Genomic DNA, 19,856 nt, shown 5'->3' with positions numbered 1-19,856 from the left:
AAAAAAAAAAAAAAAAAAAAAAAAAAAAAAAAAAGTGCTGCAGGGTAAAGGTGACCACACCGAGGAGATCACAGGTATCACCATTTCTTGGAAAATCTACTGGCAGTATAGCTCAGTGGTAAGAGTGCCTGCCTCACATACACAAGGCCCTGGGTTCAATCTCTAGCACTGCCAGAAGAAAAAAAAAAAAGTACATATGCCAAATAACTTTGGAGTTGGGAATACAGCTCCATGGAGGCTATTCCTTGCCTAGCCTGCAGGAGGTGGTGGATTCAGTCTCTAATACTAAAAAAAAAAAGAAAAGAAAAAGAGAGAGAGAGAGAGAGAGAGAGAGAGAGAGATCTATCTAACACAAGCATTTTCAAGACAGCTCAACCTAACTTTAAAAGTAACTTTTGATCTAACCTCAGCAAATCCCTTGGTATTTCAATCCCTTGGTATATTATATCTATCCCCTGCTGCCTATATGATTAACATAGGAACCCAGATCACTTCAATTTTCAGGTGTTTTTGCAGTTTGAACATGTGAACCTGGTACTTCATCAGCCACACTTTCTCTATATTTAAAAGAAGGAAAATGAGCCTTGCTGTAAAACCCAGGGAGTTCAGCTGTGCACTGCAATGTTCAGAAATGGAGTGCATATTAAATCTTTTATCAGTTTTCACCAGCTGCATGCAATAGCAATTTAAAACATTCAAGTACAGGAATATAAGACCAAAAGTAAACCAGGTTTCCTTTGTTTTTAAGGGGAGAAAAGGCAAAGAACACAGAGATTCTGGTCATGGGGTGAATCTAACCTATCAGTACTTTTTTTTCACTTTCACTATATTTTTGTTTTGTTTTGAATGCTTTAAAAAGTGGGAAGTTTTCACATTAAAATTTTTGGTTTTTAATGGGCCTGGGATTTAGCTCAGTGGTTTCACCACCTGCCTTGCAAGCACAAAGACCCAAGTTCGACCCCATTTCTAGAGTAGTGTTGAAAGTGGAAATAACTGACAATTCTAGGCCCAGCCCTATCCACTAACAACGTTTCACATCTGGAGACGGGATGCATGCTGCGCCCATGTTATGTCCCCTCCCAGGTGTCTGGTGTCCTTCCCCTGTGGGTTTCCTGCCTGGTTCCATGGAATACCAGCTAGAAGATCAGCCCTAGAAATCAGACAGCTTCCCTGGGAAGCTTACACTTCTTCGGATGTCACTTGAAAAACAAAGTCACCTTAAATTAGGTTTCCTAATCACTGACATGATTCAAGCTCTATGTGTTTCTACTGAAATGTGCATTTCTAAACACGAAGCCTGCCTGCAGTTTCTTAGCTCACCGTACAACACTGCCCCATAGATGTAGTAAAGAGACCTCGCATATTTTTATGAAGTCACGGATTTATTTGCAACATTTACCTCCACAGCTGTCATATCTGATGACAGAGAGCCACAAGCCATACTCCTAAACTCTGAGGAGATTATAAATTGATTATGTCTCACCCCCCAAAGGCTCATTAAGACACAGATGAGAAAAAGCCTTACAAGCATGCAGTAATTCCACATCTAGGTATATTCTTTCAGTAGACAAATAAAAGTGCTTTAGAAAAATTCCATTCCCAAAGTACCCATTAAGACTGTGCTTGTAGGGCCGGGGATTTAGCTCAGTGGCACCGCACCTGCCTCGCAAGTCCAAGATCCTGAGTTCAGTCCTCAGTACTAAAAAAATAAATAAAATAGACTGTGCTTGGAACAGTCAAAAATAAGAAATAACCTAACTCACTAAAGAGTGCTGATCCAACTCATGCTGTATCTTTGTGCTAGATTGCTATCTAGCCATTACAAATGGTATACAAAATAGTTGTGAGGGCCAAGGATTTAGCTCAGTGGTTCCACTGCCTGCCTCGCAAACACAAGGTTCTGAGTTCAATCCCTGGTACCCAAAAAAAAAAAAAAATAGTTGTGGTAGTGAAAGACATTCATGTCTTAAGGCAATTTGTAAAAGGAATAGAGGAGACTACAAAGTACATATAATTATCATTGAAAGCCACATACAAATATGTTTGCATGAGAAACACCCCTATATAACAAGAGGTTTTACAATGTTGGTACATGGGTGGCAGGACTACAAGAGTGTTCATTATTCTTTTGATTAAACACATATTCTTTTTCTACAGCATACATATTTGGCCTCGATGGCAGCAATGTCTAAAAACGACTCTCTTCTGCATTTCTGAAGTTGGTATGAACAATCCATAACCCAGCATGGGTAATTTGAGGAGCCAGTCCCGCCCCTGGGAACTGTCACACATGTAGAACCATCATGCACAACCACACAACATATCAAAGGAACGTCTGCTCTGGGTTTCCTAACTGCTTGCAAGTGTGAAGCAGGAGAGGAGTCTTTGACTTTGGCAGAGGAAAAACAGGTGAGTCCCAAACTGCCCCCATCCTCCTAGCCAAACAGATGTTGGGAAGCAGTGTTACAACACACAACTGCCATAAAGTGGAAACAACCCACCTGTCCATTAACTGATCAAAGGGTAAACAAAATGAGCCAGTCTATGCAGAGGAATATTATTCAGCCATAAAGATGAATGAGGAGTTGCTATGTGCTGTAGCCTTTGAGGATATTATGCTGAAGGGAGCGAAATATGAAAGGCCTCACACTGTATGACTGCGTTTATAGGAAATGTCCAGAATGTGCAAAATGATAGTGATGGAAAATAGATTAGTGGTTGCCAGGAGATGTAATACAAGGTAACTGGAATTGACAACTAACAGGTACAAGGTGTCTTCTTTTGTGTGGTGATAGAAACATTCTGGATTTATATAGTAATGATCGTTGCAAAACATTGAGCCTATACTAAAATACACTCAACCGTACAATTTAAAATGGTTAAAATGTTGAATTTTATGTTATGTGAATTTTTACCTCAATTTTTTAAAGCCTAAAAAAATGTGAAGTGTCTATATTATATTAGAGAGAATAGTTTTCAGAGCAAGAAAAATTACCAGGTATAAAAAAGAAATTTTCAGTGTTGCTAACAGGTCCATTCACCCAGAACATTTAACCATTCTAAATGTGTATACACTTACTAAAACAACTAAAAATGCATGAAGCTAAAACAAAGGAGGCCTAAAAGAGACAGGGACAATCCACAGCACAGCAGAAGATGTCAACAGTCCTCTCTCTGTAATCAGTGAAACTAGAGAGAGAAAATCAGCAAGACACGGGATGGGAACAATACCACGGACCACAGGGAGCTGACATTTACAAATACCACACCCATCGATGACACCATGTACGCTCTTCTCAAGTGCAGAAGAATGGAACACTCACTAAAAGAGAACACAGCCAGTGTAATAAAGAAATCTTAAGCATGTTAAGAGAATTGAAACTACCCAAAATGTGCTCACTGGCATAACTGAATTAAAGTAGAAATCAAGTAGCAAAAGGATAGCAGAAAATACACAAACATTTATCAATTAAACAACAGACTTTTAAGGAGCACACATATCACCATAAAACAAACCAGGAGACATAGTGAGCTGAAGAACAAAGGAAAATATGACATATCAAAACTGGCGGGATCCAGCTGAAAGCAGTCCCAAGAGGGAAACTTATGACAATATACAGTCAGACTAGAAAAGAAATCTTAACTCTACAATCTAAGCACCTATCTCAAGAACTGAAAAAGAAAAAAGACCCGGAGCAAACAGAAGAAAGGAAAAAATACTAAGACCAAAGTCAATGAAATTGATAGCAGAAAAACAATACAGAAAATAAATGAAGCCAAAGCCTGGTTCTATGACAACATAACTTAAAAAAATGAACATCTAGCCAGACTGAAAAAGAGAAAAAACACACATTACCAAAATAAAGATAGAGAGGACATCACTACAGGTCCCATTGCCACTAAAGGATAATAAAAGAACATTACAAGGAATATATTCATGTAAATTCATCAATTTAAATAAAATACACTAAGTCCTTGAAAGCCACAAACTACCAAACTTTACCCAAGAAAAAATATATAACAGAAGTAATCTTTAAATGATTAAAGAAGTTTAATTTGTAGTTTAAAACCTTCTAGCCAGGTGTGGTAGAGCACACCTGTAATCCCAGCACTCTGGGAGGCTAAGGCAGAAGGATGTCAAGTTTGAGCCAGCCTGCCCAACTTGACAAGCCTTTGTCTCAAAATAAAAAATTAATTGATTGATTTTTTAAAAATTAGGAATGCAGCTGAGTACAAAGGCCCTGGATTCAGTTTAAATAGAAGAAAAGCTCCTTACACACACACAAATCAGTAGGCTCAAATAACTTCACTGGTGAACTCCAACCAACAGAAGAAAGAAGAAATAATACTAATTCTATACAGTCTTTTCAGGCAAACAGAAATACAGGAGAATATTTCCCAAGTCATTATGAGGCTTAAGGTAAGCTAGGCTTTATCATGACATTTAAACTGAACAAAGACAGCACAAAATAAAGAAAAACCACGGATCAATATCTGTCATGAATGTAGACTCAAAAATCTTCAACAAAATACTAACAAGTCAAATCCAGCCAATATATTAAAATAAATAATAACACAACCAAGTGGGGCTATTTCAAGACTATAAGGGTAGTCAAATTTTTAAATCAAAAAGAGGGTTCTACTATATTAACAGCCTAAAGAAGATAAATCATACAACCATACTAATTGATGCAGACAGAAAACATTTAACCAAATTCAACACCCATTCACCATAAGAACTCAGAATGAATCAGGAATAGAAAGGAGTTTCTTAATTCTATGAAGAAAAGGCCACCTGCCAGAACAAACAAAAAGCCCAAAGCTAACGTCATCTTCGATGCTAAAACCTTTAATGCTTCCCTCCTAAGACCAAGAACAACGCAAAGATGTGTACTCTCACTATTCCCATGAAACAAAAAATCAAAATAAAAACTTTAAATGTTACTTTTAAAAAAAACTTTAGTAGTACATATTTGGAGTCTATTATTAAATTCGCTATGGAGGTTGGTAAAAGTACACGAAACATCTTAATTCATTTCACTTTCCTTCCCCTTCACCCCCATCTCTCGGACCCCTTCTCATTTGCAAAATATCTATCTCCCTATTTCCTATCATCTATCTTTCATTTTGTCCTTTATTTATACTGTGGACTTCTCTTATAAGAGAAGCCATGCAATATTCAAGCTCCCATATCTGATATTAAACTTGAAAAGGTAAATCTGCCCATTTGCAGCCTATATAAAAACTCCATAGAGTCTAGAGAAAAATTCCTGGTATGTTTGTTAGGTCACCAAATACAAGCTCAACCCCAAAATCAATCATATTTCTAAAACTAAAAATCAACAATCACAAGCCAAAAAGTATTTTAGTAAAACTGCTTAGAAAAGATGCAAAAATAAAATAATACCTGGGTTTAAGTTCAACAAAATGCATACTAGATGCATACACTGAAAACTACAAAATGCTGATGAAAGAAATCCAAGAAGACATAAGCCTAGATTTGGATAGTGACTACACTACTTGGTATGAAAGGTATTCCAATTATTTTTACACCTTTTCAAAGAAGTCAATGGGCCATATTTGTGAGCATCTATTTATCTTCCTTTTTAAAATGTTTTGAGTCATCATAATTGGAGAGATGCACCATGTTCATGGATTAGAAGAATTGATAGTTATCAATTGCCACAAAACCAATCTATAGATTTTGTCCAATTGCAATTAAAACACCAACAGGGCGTGCCTCGCAAGCACAAGTTCCCAAGATCGATCCCCAATACCAAAAAAAACTCAACAGTTTTTTTGTATAAATTTAGATAAGCCATTTCTAAAATTATATGGAAGACAAAGGAACTATGTAACCAAAATAATTTTTTAAAAGAATAAAATTAGAAGACGTAAACCATTCAGGTTTAAGAATTACTAAAAAGCTACAGTAATCATGACAATGTGGTATTAACAAAGGGAAAGATATAAGTCAATGAAACAAAATGAAGCAGTCATGAAATATGTATCAAAAATCACATTCCCCCATAAATATATACACTGATGATGACACAAAATTTTAAAAGGAAGATAAATAGATGCTCACAAATATGGTCCACTGACTTTTTTGCAAAGTAAAAAGTAACTGGAATACCTGTCACACCAAGTAGTGTAGACACTATCCAAATCTAGGCTTATGTAAAATGACTCAGAAGCCAATCTGATGACGTTCCCACAGGCCAAAAGCTGAACAATTTAAGTTTTGATGAGATAATAATTGTATAACATTGCAATGGACTGAAACCCATAAACATTTTAAATCCTTGAATTCGCAATAATATTTTTTTTAACCCAGTAAGTCACCCATGAAGGTAAATAGAGAACTATTTATAAACTGAGAAATAAAAATAATCCCCCTCAAAAAAGTCTATGACCGTTAGGCTTAACTGTCAATTTGATTGGTGTGGGACCACCCAGGGGATTAATAAATCATACTCTGAATGTGTCTGGGTGGGTCATGGAGGCATGACCTTGAAGTCTATATCTGGCCCCACAACCTTTCCTTTCTGGCACTGTTTTCTTCCTCTGCTTCCCAACCACCATGAGCTAAGCAACTTTGCTCTACCATGATGTTGCTGAGTTGGAGTCAGCAAACTATGGACTGAATTCTGGGAAACTGTGAGCCAAATTTACTTCTCCTCGTTTAAGTTATTTGAACTTTATTGAATTTTTGCTCTGCCAAAGACAATCAAGACAAAGAAAATCCCCCAGAATAAGAGAAGATATTTGTAAACTACACATCTGACCAAGAACTGAATAAAGAACTCTCCAATAAAAAGAAAAAATATATAACTGTACCTAGAATGTACCAATAAACTCAATAAAAAGCAAAAAAACTCTCAAGATACAACAGTAAGGAAATGAACAATTCAAATTTCTCAAATTTCAAATACAGCTTGAACAAACACTTTAGCAAAGAGGATATATGGGTAGGAAAGTAATCACAGGAAAAATTTCTCAACATCAGTCAAAGGGAAATGCAAATTATATCCACTATACAGTTATCTAAATGACTAAAAATACTAACCATACCAAGTGTTTGTGAGGATATGGACCTATTAAACCTTTCATACATTGTTAATAAAAGCATATAATGGTACAAGCACTCTGAAAAGCATTTTAGCAAGTTTTTTTTAATGAAACTAAGCATATACCCTACCATATGATTCACTTTGAGATATTTAGAGAAATTAAAATTTATGTTCATATGAAAAAAACTATACCAGTTTTGCTTATGACTATTCCAAACTGGAAACAAACCAAGCATCCCTCAACAGTTAAATGGATAAGCAAACTGTAACACATCCACACAGTAGGTAACTACTCAGCAAACAAAAAGAATAAAGTTCTGAGAGATGCAACCATTTGGGTGAATCTCAAAGCCATTGTGCTAAGAGAAAGAAGTCAAGCATGGGTTACATGTTATATGAATTCACTTTATAACATACTCTCAAAAAGACAATAGTGTGGTCAGCAATTGCTAAGGGATAACGGTAAAGGGGAGAAATTAGAATATGAATGAAGGGATATGAAGGAGCTTTTTGGGGGAAGGGAAAGAACAGCTCTCTATCTTAAGCACGGTTACGTGAATCTCTACGCTGGTTAAAGCACAGAGAAACATATGCTCCCAAAAAAGTCAAAAAGCAAAAGATATGTGATACATAATTTCATTCCTATGCAGTTGTAGAACAGGCCAAAAACTAATCTTCAGTGGAAAAAGTGTCAGAAATTTGGTTAAGGGCAGAGAGCGAAAATTAACTGTGATGGTAGATGTTCCGTGTCTGGATAGATGTTTGGGTTAAGCAGTCTTTACCTTTGTCAAAACTCAGTGGATGTACACTTAAGAGCTGTGCTTTTCACTGTGTGTCCATTTTACATTGAAAGAAAAATCAGTTGAATTCTGGTGGCAGAATTATTTGTGGGGAAGATTATAATGCTCTCTACCATTCACTTTGAATGCATCAAATAACACGACGGATTCATGGATGGAGAGAGGGGTGGATGAATGGATGGATACGTGACAAGCAAGGTTAGCAAGCTGTTGGTGACACTAAGCAGCAGACCCACTGAAAAGTATCTTCAACTTTACTGTATGTTTGAAATTTTTCATAATAAGTTTTGGGAGGAAAACAAAATTATTAACTATTTGTCTCTGTTCCCATGATGCAAGCTTTCAGGTGAGTGTGAGAAAGACAGATGCCGCATGATCTCAGTTACATGTGGAATCTAAAAATGTCAAACTCAGAAACAGGAAGTAGAAGGGTGGTTGTCAGGGGCTGGGGGTACAGAGGGAGAAGAAATAGAGACACGGATCAAAGGGTAGAAACTTTCCAAACTTTTAGTGTAAGTTCTGGGGATCTAATGTACAACACAATGACTACAGTTAATAATACTATAAATATACGTATAAGTTGCTAAGAAAATTTATCTTGAATGTTCTCATCAGACACATAAAAAGGAAACTGTGAATCGATGAATGTGTCAACTAGCTTAATTGTGTGAGCATTCCCTAATATATACATATATCAAATCATCACATTGTACAATTTAAATACATATTTTTATTTGTATTACACCTCAGTAAAGCTGGAACAAATTAAATTGAAATTTCAGTGTTAAAAAAGGCTGCCTTGTGAAAGAACTTGAATTGACATTTCTCCAAAGAAAACATACAAATGACCAATGAGCCCAGGGAAAAGATGCTCAACACCATTAGTCATCGGCAAAATGCAAATGAAATCCACAATGAGCTATTACTTCAGACCCACCAGGATGGCTATAATTTTTTTAAGTGGAAAATAACAACTGTTGTCAAGAATGTGGGAAAACTGGGACCACTGTGGATTACTGCTGGGGATGTAAACTGATGCGGCCACTCTGAAAACAATATTACGGGTTTTTAAAAATTGAAAATAGAAATATTATACATCCCAGCAATTCCACTCCTACCAGTAGGCAGATACTTAAAAGAATTGAAGAGAGCAAGTGTCACAGGCTTGCAAGGTGAACAGATACTGATGAACAGACACTTGTTCACCAGTGTTCACAGCAGCATTATTCACAATAAGCAACAGGCAGGAACAATGTAAACATTCGCTGAAAAATGAATGGCTACATAAGGAAGCGCGGTATAACCACACAATGCACTAAGAGCCAGACACAAAAAAGAATGGAGTCCGGATACACGGTAGGACATGGGTGAATCTCAGAAATATCAGGCTATGTGAAATAAGCCACACACAAAATAACAAACACTGTATCACTGCAGTGACAGGAGACACGGTATTTAGAGTAATCAAGTTCAAAGAGACAGCAGAATAGAGGTTACCATTCACTGGGGTGGGGAGGAGCTTTGCAATGGGTACAGAATTTGTTTGAATCGGATACAGAAGGTTAAAATCACATGGCTTCTGCTATGTGAGAATCGCAACGAATAAATAATTTAAAGAGCAAAATAAAAGATGATAGGAAACAGGGAGATAAGACTGTGTGGAGATGGAAGGGAATCTAGGAATCGGGGACGTGGGTGGGAGGGGAAGAGGAAGTAAAAAGGACCATATTCAATTCCCCGTGGAGAATGTATTTATTATGTATCACAAACATATAGTAACTAAAAGGGGGAAAACTAAAGTGAATATCTTCTAAATAAAAAATAAAGACATAAGCCAAAAAAATTTTTTAAAAAAGAATTTCTGTTCAGGATGAGGAAAAACTTTTAGAAGTTGGTAGTGGTGAATGGTTGCGCCATGTGCCCCTACAGTATAAACTTTAAAATGGTTAACGTGGTAAAGTGTATGTATATTTTTCCATAATGAAAAATAGACTTATTTTTAAAAGATTCCCTTGTAAGGTAGTTTTCCATCCAAATGATCAAGATAAGCTAGATGCTGGGCAATCTCTTCAGGGCTCTTTAACTTGAGAGGATGTTTTTCAGGTGCTTAGATATCACTGTTACTGACTGCACTGCAAGTTTAAGACAAACGCCGGCCTTCTATGGCTCCACCTTGTATCTGGTGCTCTGTTACCGAACGCCGAGTTGTGATGAGCACATGATTTTACATCTAAGGTCTGTCCAGTGCTGACAGGTCAAGTAATCTGTGGTCAAAGCAAAGGTCTAAACCTAGTATCAAGAATATTGTTCACTTGTGTCACCTGCAGCCTCCGGGATGTCCCAATACCCTATAGAAAGAAACTTCTTATGGGTTTCCACTTCTCAGGCTTTGCTGTGTTGTCTCTGTGTCTCACACAATGGAAGCATCATTAACAGTCACTGAAGAGGGCTGGGGATTTAGCTCAGTGGTTCTGCTGCCTGCTTCGCAAGTGGAAGGACCCGAGTTTGACCCCCGGTACCAAAAAAAAAAACAGTCTCTGCATAAACGAATGATACGCTCAAGGACGTCACCTTCCCATGCAGCACTGCAGACCACAGAGCACCACAGAGGGCTGAAATATCCTATTCTCCCTCGTGCCGATCTACATGGTGGATGGTCATCAAAAGCACTCTAGTGAACAGGAACTGAGAACATGCTGTATGTCAGGAACTCCTCAAGGTTCCTGAATGCACGATTTTGTTTATTCAAATAACAACCCGGTATAAAATTATCTATAAGCAAAGAAACTGACACTCAGGAAGAAGAGGTCATTTGCCCAAAGTTCCTTAGCTACACAGCAAACCCTGAACCAGCCTAGAACCGAAGCAACCTCACTGCAAAGCCCCAGTCCTCCTAGTCAGTGAGCTACACCTTTGTAAGTGTCTGTCCAAATTTTCAGGGATGCAAGTTATTTCTGAGTTTTTTTCTCACTTCCCTGCTGGTCCAGGGAAACCAAACACACATTCCTTTCTGGAATGCATCCACTGCTTTAATAAATGGCTACCCAGTAACTCTACAGAGACCAAATTTCAGTCTTCATCAAGAATAAGATTTATACAAAAAATAGAGAAATCACTTTGATGCTCTAAATCAGCACCACCCCATACAAATATCTGGGGAACAGCCTATGGAATTTCAAATTTCCTAGTAGCCTTGGGGGAGAAAAAAAACACCAGAAATTAACTTTATATTTTATTTAGCTCCATTTACTTAAAGTACTATCATCTAATATATCAAATATTTAAAATTATTAATAAAATATTTCCCTCCTTTTACTCATACTAAGAATTCAGAATCTAGTGTATATGCGATACTAACCACACTTTGCAATTAGGACTCACTGTGTTTCACCTGATCATAGCCACATGTGGCAGGTGCCACCATTGGGAAAGCTCAGGTCTAAAATATCTCCCTCTCTGTCTTGTCCTCCCTCATCCTGTAAGTGCCTGACATTTCTATCGGTTCTCTATTTCAGTTCAATCATTGTGAACTATAATAATTCATCAAAGAAACATGTTAATACAATAATATTTCATTATTGTGATTCCCATTAATCTTACAGCCATCACCTCAAATCACATCACCTAAACCTCCGCTCTGCACTGTATCCTCTGTCATCTTTCCTCCCTCTCTTCTTTCTCTTCTGGCCCACACCACCTCTGGAGAATCCAGAGTATATAAGTAAACTGCTGTGTGTTCCTGTGTCTGTGGCTGGCTTGCTATGACAGTTCGGGTCAAATCAGTGACTCTAAACCTCAGTAAACTTGCTTGTAAAATAAGAGCAGCCACAGTTGTGGTCACAGCCCACTAGAGAGACAGTTCAAGCGTCACGGAAACCCTGAAGAAGAAAATCGTTCTAGACTTGGACTTGTTTCTCCCATTTTTGTCCCTTTTCCCATCCCATCCCTTGGTTTCTCCATCCTTCCTCCTTACCGCCAGGTCCCGTGCCTTTTTCAGTCTCTGAACACCTTCCCTGTTCCCAGATGCAGCAGCACACTGTGGCAGGGAAAACAGCTGGACTCTGTCCCCTCTGCCTAACAGTCGAATGGGAGCCCAGAAAATGACCAGTTCTCTAAGGGGAGAAAGACTCCAAGTTTCTGCTCATTGGAAGGAGAAGAGTAAGAAACTCCCAAGTAGAATTCCCTCCAAAAATCAGACAACGTGATGAACCCTTCTGAAATGTTTGTCACTGACTTTGAACTGTCACACATACACACACACATACACACTTCACCTTTGGGCGGAAAACCAACATTTCCTTCATTCCAGGTTCCTAAGCCCTCCCCAACCAGAAACAGGAAAGCTCACATTCTAATCTGAGGCACCTGCCTCCCTTCACTGATCTCTCAGCCATCAAACCATAGGTAAACTAAAAATAAAACAGAACATATACTCATGCTGAGGATATGGAAAGTAGACCCTTTCCCACAATGCTGATGAAGAGAAATTTGGCAAAATCTATCCAAAGTCCTTGCACATCCTTTGATCCAGCAACTATACTTCTAGGAATTGAAGGCAAGGAGTAGCCACAAAGATGTCTAGTGTGATACTGTTTATAGTAAAAAATCACAAGCACAAGTACCCAACAATAGAATTTCAGTTTCATTTATTATGAAACAACCATGTCATGCTACATGGCCCTTAAAAATAACACTTTCATAACATGAAAAGATGCCTGCTATACTAAGTGAAAGTCAGCTCTCTAGCCTCCCCTACGGACTCCAAGCGCGCGCAGCCAACTGTCGACTGATAAATGTCATGTAACAGATAGGACTTGATTGTCCCGCCTATTCCACCCCTGAATTACAGATAACGGCACCACCATTCACTCAGTTCTAGGAAATTATTCTCTATTCTTTGTCTTCCATGACCTTTCCCATCTCTGATTCATGAGAACTTCCTGTACACTTGCACTTCCGAATCCAGACACATCACACTGGTCAAAAGCACATCGATGGCTTAGACTCCCGCACAAGCTCCCAGCCCATCTCCCTGCTCACACTTACCCTCTAGAGCAGTGATGGTAAACCTATGAGGCACGCACTGCAGTAGGCTGTATCACCAGAAGCTCTACAAGGTTCACCCTGACTGCTCTAAATCTTTTTCCTACAGCTACCGGAAGACCTTTCAGAAACACACATCAGTCATCCCCCAAGGGCTTCTATCACAGTGATACTAAAATCTGAGTGTCTCGGCAAAGCCTTCTGTGACCAGAGCCCTGTTCTGCTTCTCACTTTGTCCTATTTCTTCCCCACCTGCTCACCGCAGTCCAACACCAGGGACGCCGTCGCTGTTCCACAGCCCTGCTAGGCCTGTCCACCTGGGAAGTCTGCACCTGCTGTTCCCGCTGGCCAACACACTCTTCCCCAGGCACCTCACGGCTTGCTTCCTCACATCCCTCCTCTGCCTCTGTGCTCTTCTGTTTTGTGTCGTGGTCTACCATCACACTAGATTGCACTATGGCTCCCAGTGAACCACTCCGCCTGGAATTCACAGCCGTGCTGACTCTGGCCAACCGGACATTAGCGAAAGTTGCAGATGTAAAAGCTGGAGAAGGGCTCTCCTGCTCCTTGCACCAGTCGAGATTGTTGCTGTCACAGTGTAAGAAACCCGAGCTGTCCTGCTGCAGAGATGGTGTGGAAGACACCCAAGGACCCCAGCCACATAAGCAAGGCCATCTCGGACCCTCTGGCCCTGTTAGAACACCAGGTGAACAAAGTCACATGAGAGACCTGGGCAAGACCACCGGAACCTGCTCCGACTGCATGCTCATAAGCAAACACATGATTGCTGCTCCAAGTCACTACGTCTTCGAGGGGCTTGTTTGGTAGCAATAGAAAACGGAAACAGTATTTTCTCATTAGCTATGGCAGAGACGACTTTAGCTATTCAGCAAACTCTCGTTTTCGCTTCTTCCCGTACACAGCTGAACTTCCTTAACCATCTTTCCCTCAGATTGACGACTAAATTCTAGCTCACAGAGCTGGGCACAGTGGTGCACAGCCATAATTCTAGCTGCTCAGGAAGCTGAGGCAAGAGGATTCCAAGTTTAAGGACAGCCTGGGCAACATATTGAGACCTGTCTCAAAAGCCAGTTAACAGCAACAACAAAAACATGTTCAGGGAATGCAAGCAGGTCTGAGGAGGGCAACTTTGAGAAATGAGGTTTTTAGGAGGCTCTCTCTTGTCTTCACTGTCCCCCCTGTCTAGATGCAAATAAAGATACTGCAAAGCAGAAGGAACCTGGAGCATGGGAGAATGGACCACAAACCACCCAGGTTGAACCACTTTGTGAGAAAGAAAAAGACTTCAGCAACATCAGCGCCATTTCACATTTAGGGGCCTATTTTTTACAGTCTCACCTACCTTCGAAAATCCTCTCTCCAGTAACGGGGGCCTATTTCAACAGCCAGGCTGTCCACGTGATTTACGTCAACTCACAAAACGCGACAGAAGTGACGTTGTTTTGACTTCTTACAGCTTTGGCTCTTACTCGCCCGGAACACGACAGCCATGGAAGAAACTCAGACCGCTCCGCTGAGAGGCCATGTCTAGATCACCAGCCTTCTGCCAGCCGAACTGAGCCTCATGAGTGACCCCAGACTAGCACAGGATGCACAACTAACACAATTGCAGAACAGTAACAAAATGTTGTCTTCAGCCTATAGTTTCCCAAAGGTAATTAAGTTTTGGGATGGCCTATTACACAGCAAAAGACATTGAGATGCAACATAAAAAAAGCAGAGTAGGGGAAAAAATGAGAACCAAGACCTGTCATGTAGAGGTACAAGATCCCAACAATGAATGTAACTGTACTGTATCCCTAAAATGTACCAATAACTCAATTAAAGCTGAAAAAAAAGCAGAGTAGATAAGTGCACAGTTACAATATCCTTGCTATATGAGATTCCATACTTATCCACCCAACCCCAAGCCAAGATATTTTTCTCCCAAAAGAGAATCCAGCTCAGAACCACCTCCATTCAGCCAGGGCCCTCCAGGTCTAGGGACACTTCGCTTGCCTTTCAGGTGGTCTCTGTCCTCCAAGGTCTTTCCCGTCACATGCACCCTAAAAACCAGGGATCAGCAAACTGTAGCCCTGGGCCAAATCTGACCCACTCTTAGAAGGTCCAGAGACTAGAATCCTTTTTTTTTACATTCTAAAACGTCAAAGAAATTAAAAGAAAAATAGTATTTCATGGCATGTGAAGATGAATTCAAAGTTCAGAGCCTCTAAATAAAGTTTTATTGGAAAACAACCTGTGTGCCCATCCGTATCTGTATTGTCCATAGCTACTGAGAGCCGCAGTACAAGTCAAGGAGCTGTGATGGAAACATTAGGGCCACAAAGAATAAACTATTTATTATTTGGTCCTTTACGGAAACAATTTGCCAGCCCCTGCGGGAGACTGTCCTCAGACTAACTTTTAACCATCTTTTTAAACTGCATCCACTCCAAAACTTTTGAAGACTTCTACTTCTTCTCTCAAAGGGAAAATACTTGGTCAGTCTGACTCCCCTGTATGGACCCCTGGCATTAGTTACTTACTTCATTTCCTATGCCACACTATCAGAAACCCTCCTGATGTTGCATGATCAACCTTTTACCACAGCTGCGTGATAAAACCTCCCCCTGGTTTACTGCTCGGGTCCAACAGGCTCTCCTGCTTTACCACAGTCTAAATCTTCCACTCTTCATTCCACTCCAAATCCCCATGCCCCCAATCAAGAAGGCTTCCCTAACTGCTTTGCCAAATTATTCCCCAGTGTATTCTATGGAACAAAGATGCTAAGGGAAAGACTTGGAAAAGGAGAACACTGTGGGTTCCCTCTCTCAAAGGCACAGTGCACATATATGGCACATTAAAGGCTCTGAGAAGTCCTGCACTACATAAAAATACCTGTTTCCCTCTTGCTTAACTCAAATTTTCCCAGACTCATTAGCCAGAGAATTTGTTTGGTCCACAGAACACTTCTTGATCTCCAGCATCTAGGACAGTGCCTGGACTTAGCATGCATTTTTTTAAAAATGAAAAATGCTAATACCATACAGGATTAGGGCTCTATAGAACATGCTTTGGAAATGTCACTCAAATTCCTCTTTCTCTCCCTCTACTTAGAGATGACCCCTTCCACATCATCTACTCCACACACTGTCATGCTGACCATCATTATCCTCATGGGTGTCACCTATTTAGCATCTGCGTGCACTGTGTCCAGCTTAAAGCCAGGTCCTTAAAGGTGTCATCTCTCCTTGCTACCTCTCCCTGAGGAAGGTAATATCATTCTATGATTGCCATTTTGCCCAAAAAATTAAATTATGGATCAATGTCTAAATTACTAGCCCAAGATTTTTATTTTTAAAAAATAACCAGTCATGCTTGTGCACACCTGTAATCTCAGCACTCAAGAGGCTGAGGCAGGAAGACTGCTAAAAATTCAAGGCCAGCCTGGGCGATATACTAAGTTCAAAGCCAGCCTGAACGACATAATGAAGCTTTGTCTCAAAAAAGTAAATAAATAAAAACTAAAAAGATGAAAAGTAAAAAAGCTAGAACTCAAAACTGCATAGTCAAATTCCAAAGCTCATTAACTTTCTTTTCCACCAAGAGCATCCTGTGGCCAACGCTACTGGCCATCCATCCAGTATTCACACATGCTACTTCCAAACTAGGACAACTTGATTATTAGAGTGTGGCAACACATCAGTGGATCACGATGCAGTCTCACCTCCCTATTCCCTGCCTCCCTTGCAGCTAGGACCAGCCATTTGATCCTGTTCAGGACAAGAACACATAATTAAACATCACTAGTGTAGTGAGGAGGAGGAAGTATCCTGGGGAAATCTTTGTTTTCTAAAACCACAAGTATGAACTTTCCACCCCTTCACACTCCTACCTTAAACCCAAATGTAACAGCTCAAGTTGCAAAAGCCATCTTATAACCATAAGGGAAAGGCCAAGAGAAGTCCTAAAGACATCAGCCCCAGAATTATGGCCAACTTGAGCAGCCCAGTGCCTCCAGACCTCTTATCACGTGAGAAAAAGAAGCCACCGTTTGCTTCCCTCCATTGGGTTTTTCATTTCTTGCAGCTGAACACATTCCTATTGGACCCATAAACTGTGTCCTATAACATGGACTGTTTAGACTTTATTGTAATTTTACAGAGGTATTCTTAACCTTGCCTCTCATCCATGAATTATGCTTCTTGAAAGCCAAGTTGCATGTTTTCATTCTACAAGAGTGGACACATAAACCAAGCATGGTGGTGCACGCCTGTAATCCCAGCACTCAGGAGGCTGAAGCAGGATTGCTGTGAGTTTGAGGCCCAACCTGGGCGACATAGTTACTCCAAGTAGAACTATATAGTGAGATACTGTCTCAAAAAAAAAGAAGACACTGCTTACTATCAAGGTTTTCAGGGACCATCTATTCCACTTATTACTAACCTTAGTGTTTACAAGCAGGGAGTTTTTACCGCTGAAGAGCTGAAATATGATATCTATCTCCTAATAGATTAGTATTTCTGAAAGTGTCCATATGAAAACTTAAATCAGAAACATGAGGACTGTTTATTAAATGCAGATTCTTGGGCCCTCCCTCCAATTCCAACTTGAATTAGAATCACAGGTTAGATGCTGAGAATCTGCATTTTAAGTAGTGCCTTGGGGTAGCTTTGATATACAAAGCTTGAAACCTGCTGAGGCAGAAAACTGTGGATCCAAACTTGACCCCATATCACCTGCACTTCCTCAGTGGTCCCTCCCTGGCCCTGGAGATCTTTGACATCTATATTGGCATAGCTGTTCCAGGCCTGTCCCTGGGCAATATGCGTAAAGCAGTTGGCATTCTCTCTGGCACGGTGGGACCAAAGATATAAACAGATACATTGCAGTGCCTCCATCCTCCAGTTTAGAAGGAAAACCACTCTGCAGAGAGAAAACAACCGAACTATGCCCACTGCAACAATCACCACTGTCCCGGGAATTATCAGAGGATGGGATGTGTCTGAAAAGAGGAAGAGACCACTTAGAGAACCTTACACAGTGATACACAAACAAGTCTTGGGGATTCCTGACCCCAAGGCCTTGGTCTTGTTTATTTATGATTAACAACGTGCAGCTCTGAACAGAAGCTGCTCTCCGGCGCTGTGCAGACAGAAGCAGGGACTGGGCCAAAGCATCCCACGACTCCTCCAGGAGCCAAGTGTTAGCCGAGCCTTCTCTCTAGAGTTCTGAGAAAGGCAACACCTGTACCTCCCAACACACTTCCCACTCTCTCCCAGTCCCCTGCAACATTTATCTTATTTCGTTTCTGAGGATCACGTTCCCAGATGACAGGTGCACACAGACATATATCCCAGGGTAGCAAACCGTATTAAAATACACAAGAGCACGCGCGCGCGCGCGCACACACACACACAAACACACACACACACACACACACCACTCAAAAGGATGATCTCCTGCACGTTGACATCCAGCCAAATGAAAAACCATGGAAGAAAAACGGAAGAGTCAAATGCACGAGTGGAGATACCCAGCCTAGAACACGACAACATTCAGTAAGGATGGAAGAGTTCAGGCCTTGGAAATGCACAGGCCAGAGACAGGATGAACTTCCCAGCAGGGCATGTGCAGGCTCCACCCAAGGGGAAACCCCTTTGCTTCCACTGCCCTGAGTAAATGCCAGTGGGAAGTCCCAAATTTAATCTAGCCATGTGAACAGCTGGGCCATTTTGAGGGAAAAAAGTGAATTGAATCCTCCAGACCTTTTAGACAAGGTGGATGCCCAACACCAGCTACTTTCCAAGGCTCCTGAAACCTTCCTCCGACCAAATGGTCTTTGGGAGCAATAATCTCTGCCATCTTCTTTGTGAGTAACTTTGCAGGCACCCTGCACTCCCATCCCATCTCTAAATCCTGCTAGAAACTCCCCCTTCAAGTTCAGTCGGAGAGAATGTTACAACACGCCCAAGATAACTCCTCCTCCCGGACCCCTTTCCACGAAGTCCCACGGCGATCCAAGAGGATTTTCCCACGCCACCTGTGCGTGCCTATCCAGACATGAATATTTTTTCTTTTTACACATTTCAGGCCTTCAACAGCTCACTGCAGCAAAACAATTGTACTGGAAACAGATAGCTCAACAGGGATTTATTTTTCCATACATCTTGCTCCCTAACACTGTATATTACTGGAGAGGGGAAAGAAAAGGATCCACCGAGCAAAAGGCAAGCTAGGAAGGAGGCCGAGAAGAGGTCTCCGCAGACGGGCAGCCCCATCCTGCGAGCAAAAACCACCTTTGACCACCTGCAGAATGCGCAAGGTCACGTGGGTTCTCTGCAGCTCCTAAACGCATTACCCAGCACACAAACCCCCGTGGTACATAAACAAATCCACAAGCGGAAAAAAGAACTCCCCCCTCCCAGAGGAAGCGAATGATAATGATAACAGCAGCAACCGTAATAATAAATAAAGAATAACAATTACTACCGCTACTACCGCCACCCAGCCCAGCACAGACAACAGCCGCAAAGTAAAGAGACATCCAGGGCAGGCTCTGCCACGAGATCAATCACGGAACCCCAATCCTGCCCACCTGGTTTGCCCATCCCCCTCCCGACCCCCAGCCAACACAGCCAGAGAGGAAGAGGGTGGAGGGGAGAAGGGAGGGAAGGAAGGATTGCTTTTTTAGGTGGGCAACACCTACCTCCAGGGTCCGGATTTCTTTTTGTGTGAGGTCGTTGGAGGTAGCACATTTGGTCCTAAGCCCTTCCAGGTTGGAGATGCTCAAGTCGATCATGTTTTGGACCAACTCGCACTGCTGTAAGGCTTTTTGCAAACTCAGAGGTTGCTGCTCCTCGGTTTTCGTCATGTTTTCCTCATCCATCGCTTGTTCTGCAACCCCCCTTCCCCTCCTCCTCCTCCACCTCCTCCTCCT

The 19,856-nt window shown here is 40.9% G+C and overlaps 1 protein-coding gene across 3 annotated transcripts in view; it reads right to left on the bottom strand.

The window, feature by feature from the left end:
- The window catches only part of Ksr2 (kinase suppressor of ras 2), a 392,217-nt gene extending 372,369 nt beyond the window's left edge, over positions 1-19,848 (bottom strand). For all 3 annotated transcript variants that reach the window (XM_010604091.1, XM_010604094.1, XM_010604092.1), the window contains exon 1: positions 19,626-19,848. In XM_010604091.1, coding sequence (XP_010602393.1) covers positions 19,626-19,805 — 180 coding nt within the window. In that variant the 5' untranslated portion in view covers positions 19,806-19,848. The remainder of the gene's footprint in view (positions 1-19,625) is intronic.
- Between the last annotated feature and the right edge of the window lie 8 nt (positions 19,849-19,856).

Source organism: Fukomys damarensis, unplaced genomic scaffold (assembly GCF_012274545.1).
Source record: "Fukomys damarensis isolate Sample0158 unplaced genomic scaffold, DMR_v1.0_HiC HiC_scaffold_12, whole genome shotgun sequence".
In the NCBI taxonomy this organism is placed as follows: domain Eukaryota; kingdom Metazoa; phylum Chordata; class Mammalia; order Rodentia; family Bathyergidae; genus Fukomys; species Fukomys damarensis.
This window is presented reverse-complemented; position numbering and strand designations above follow the sequence as displayed.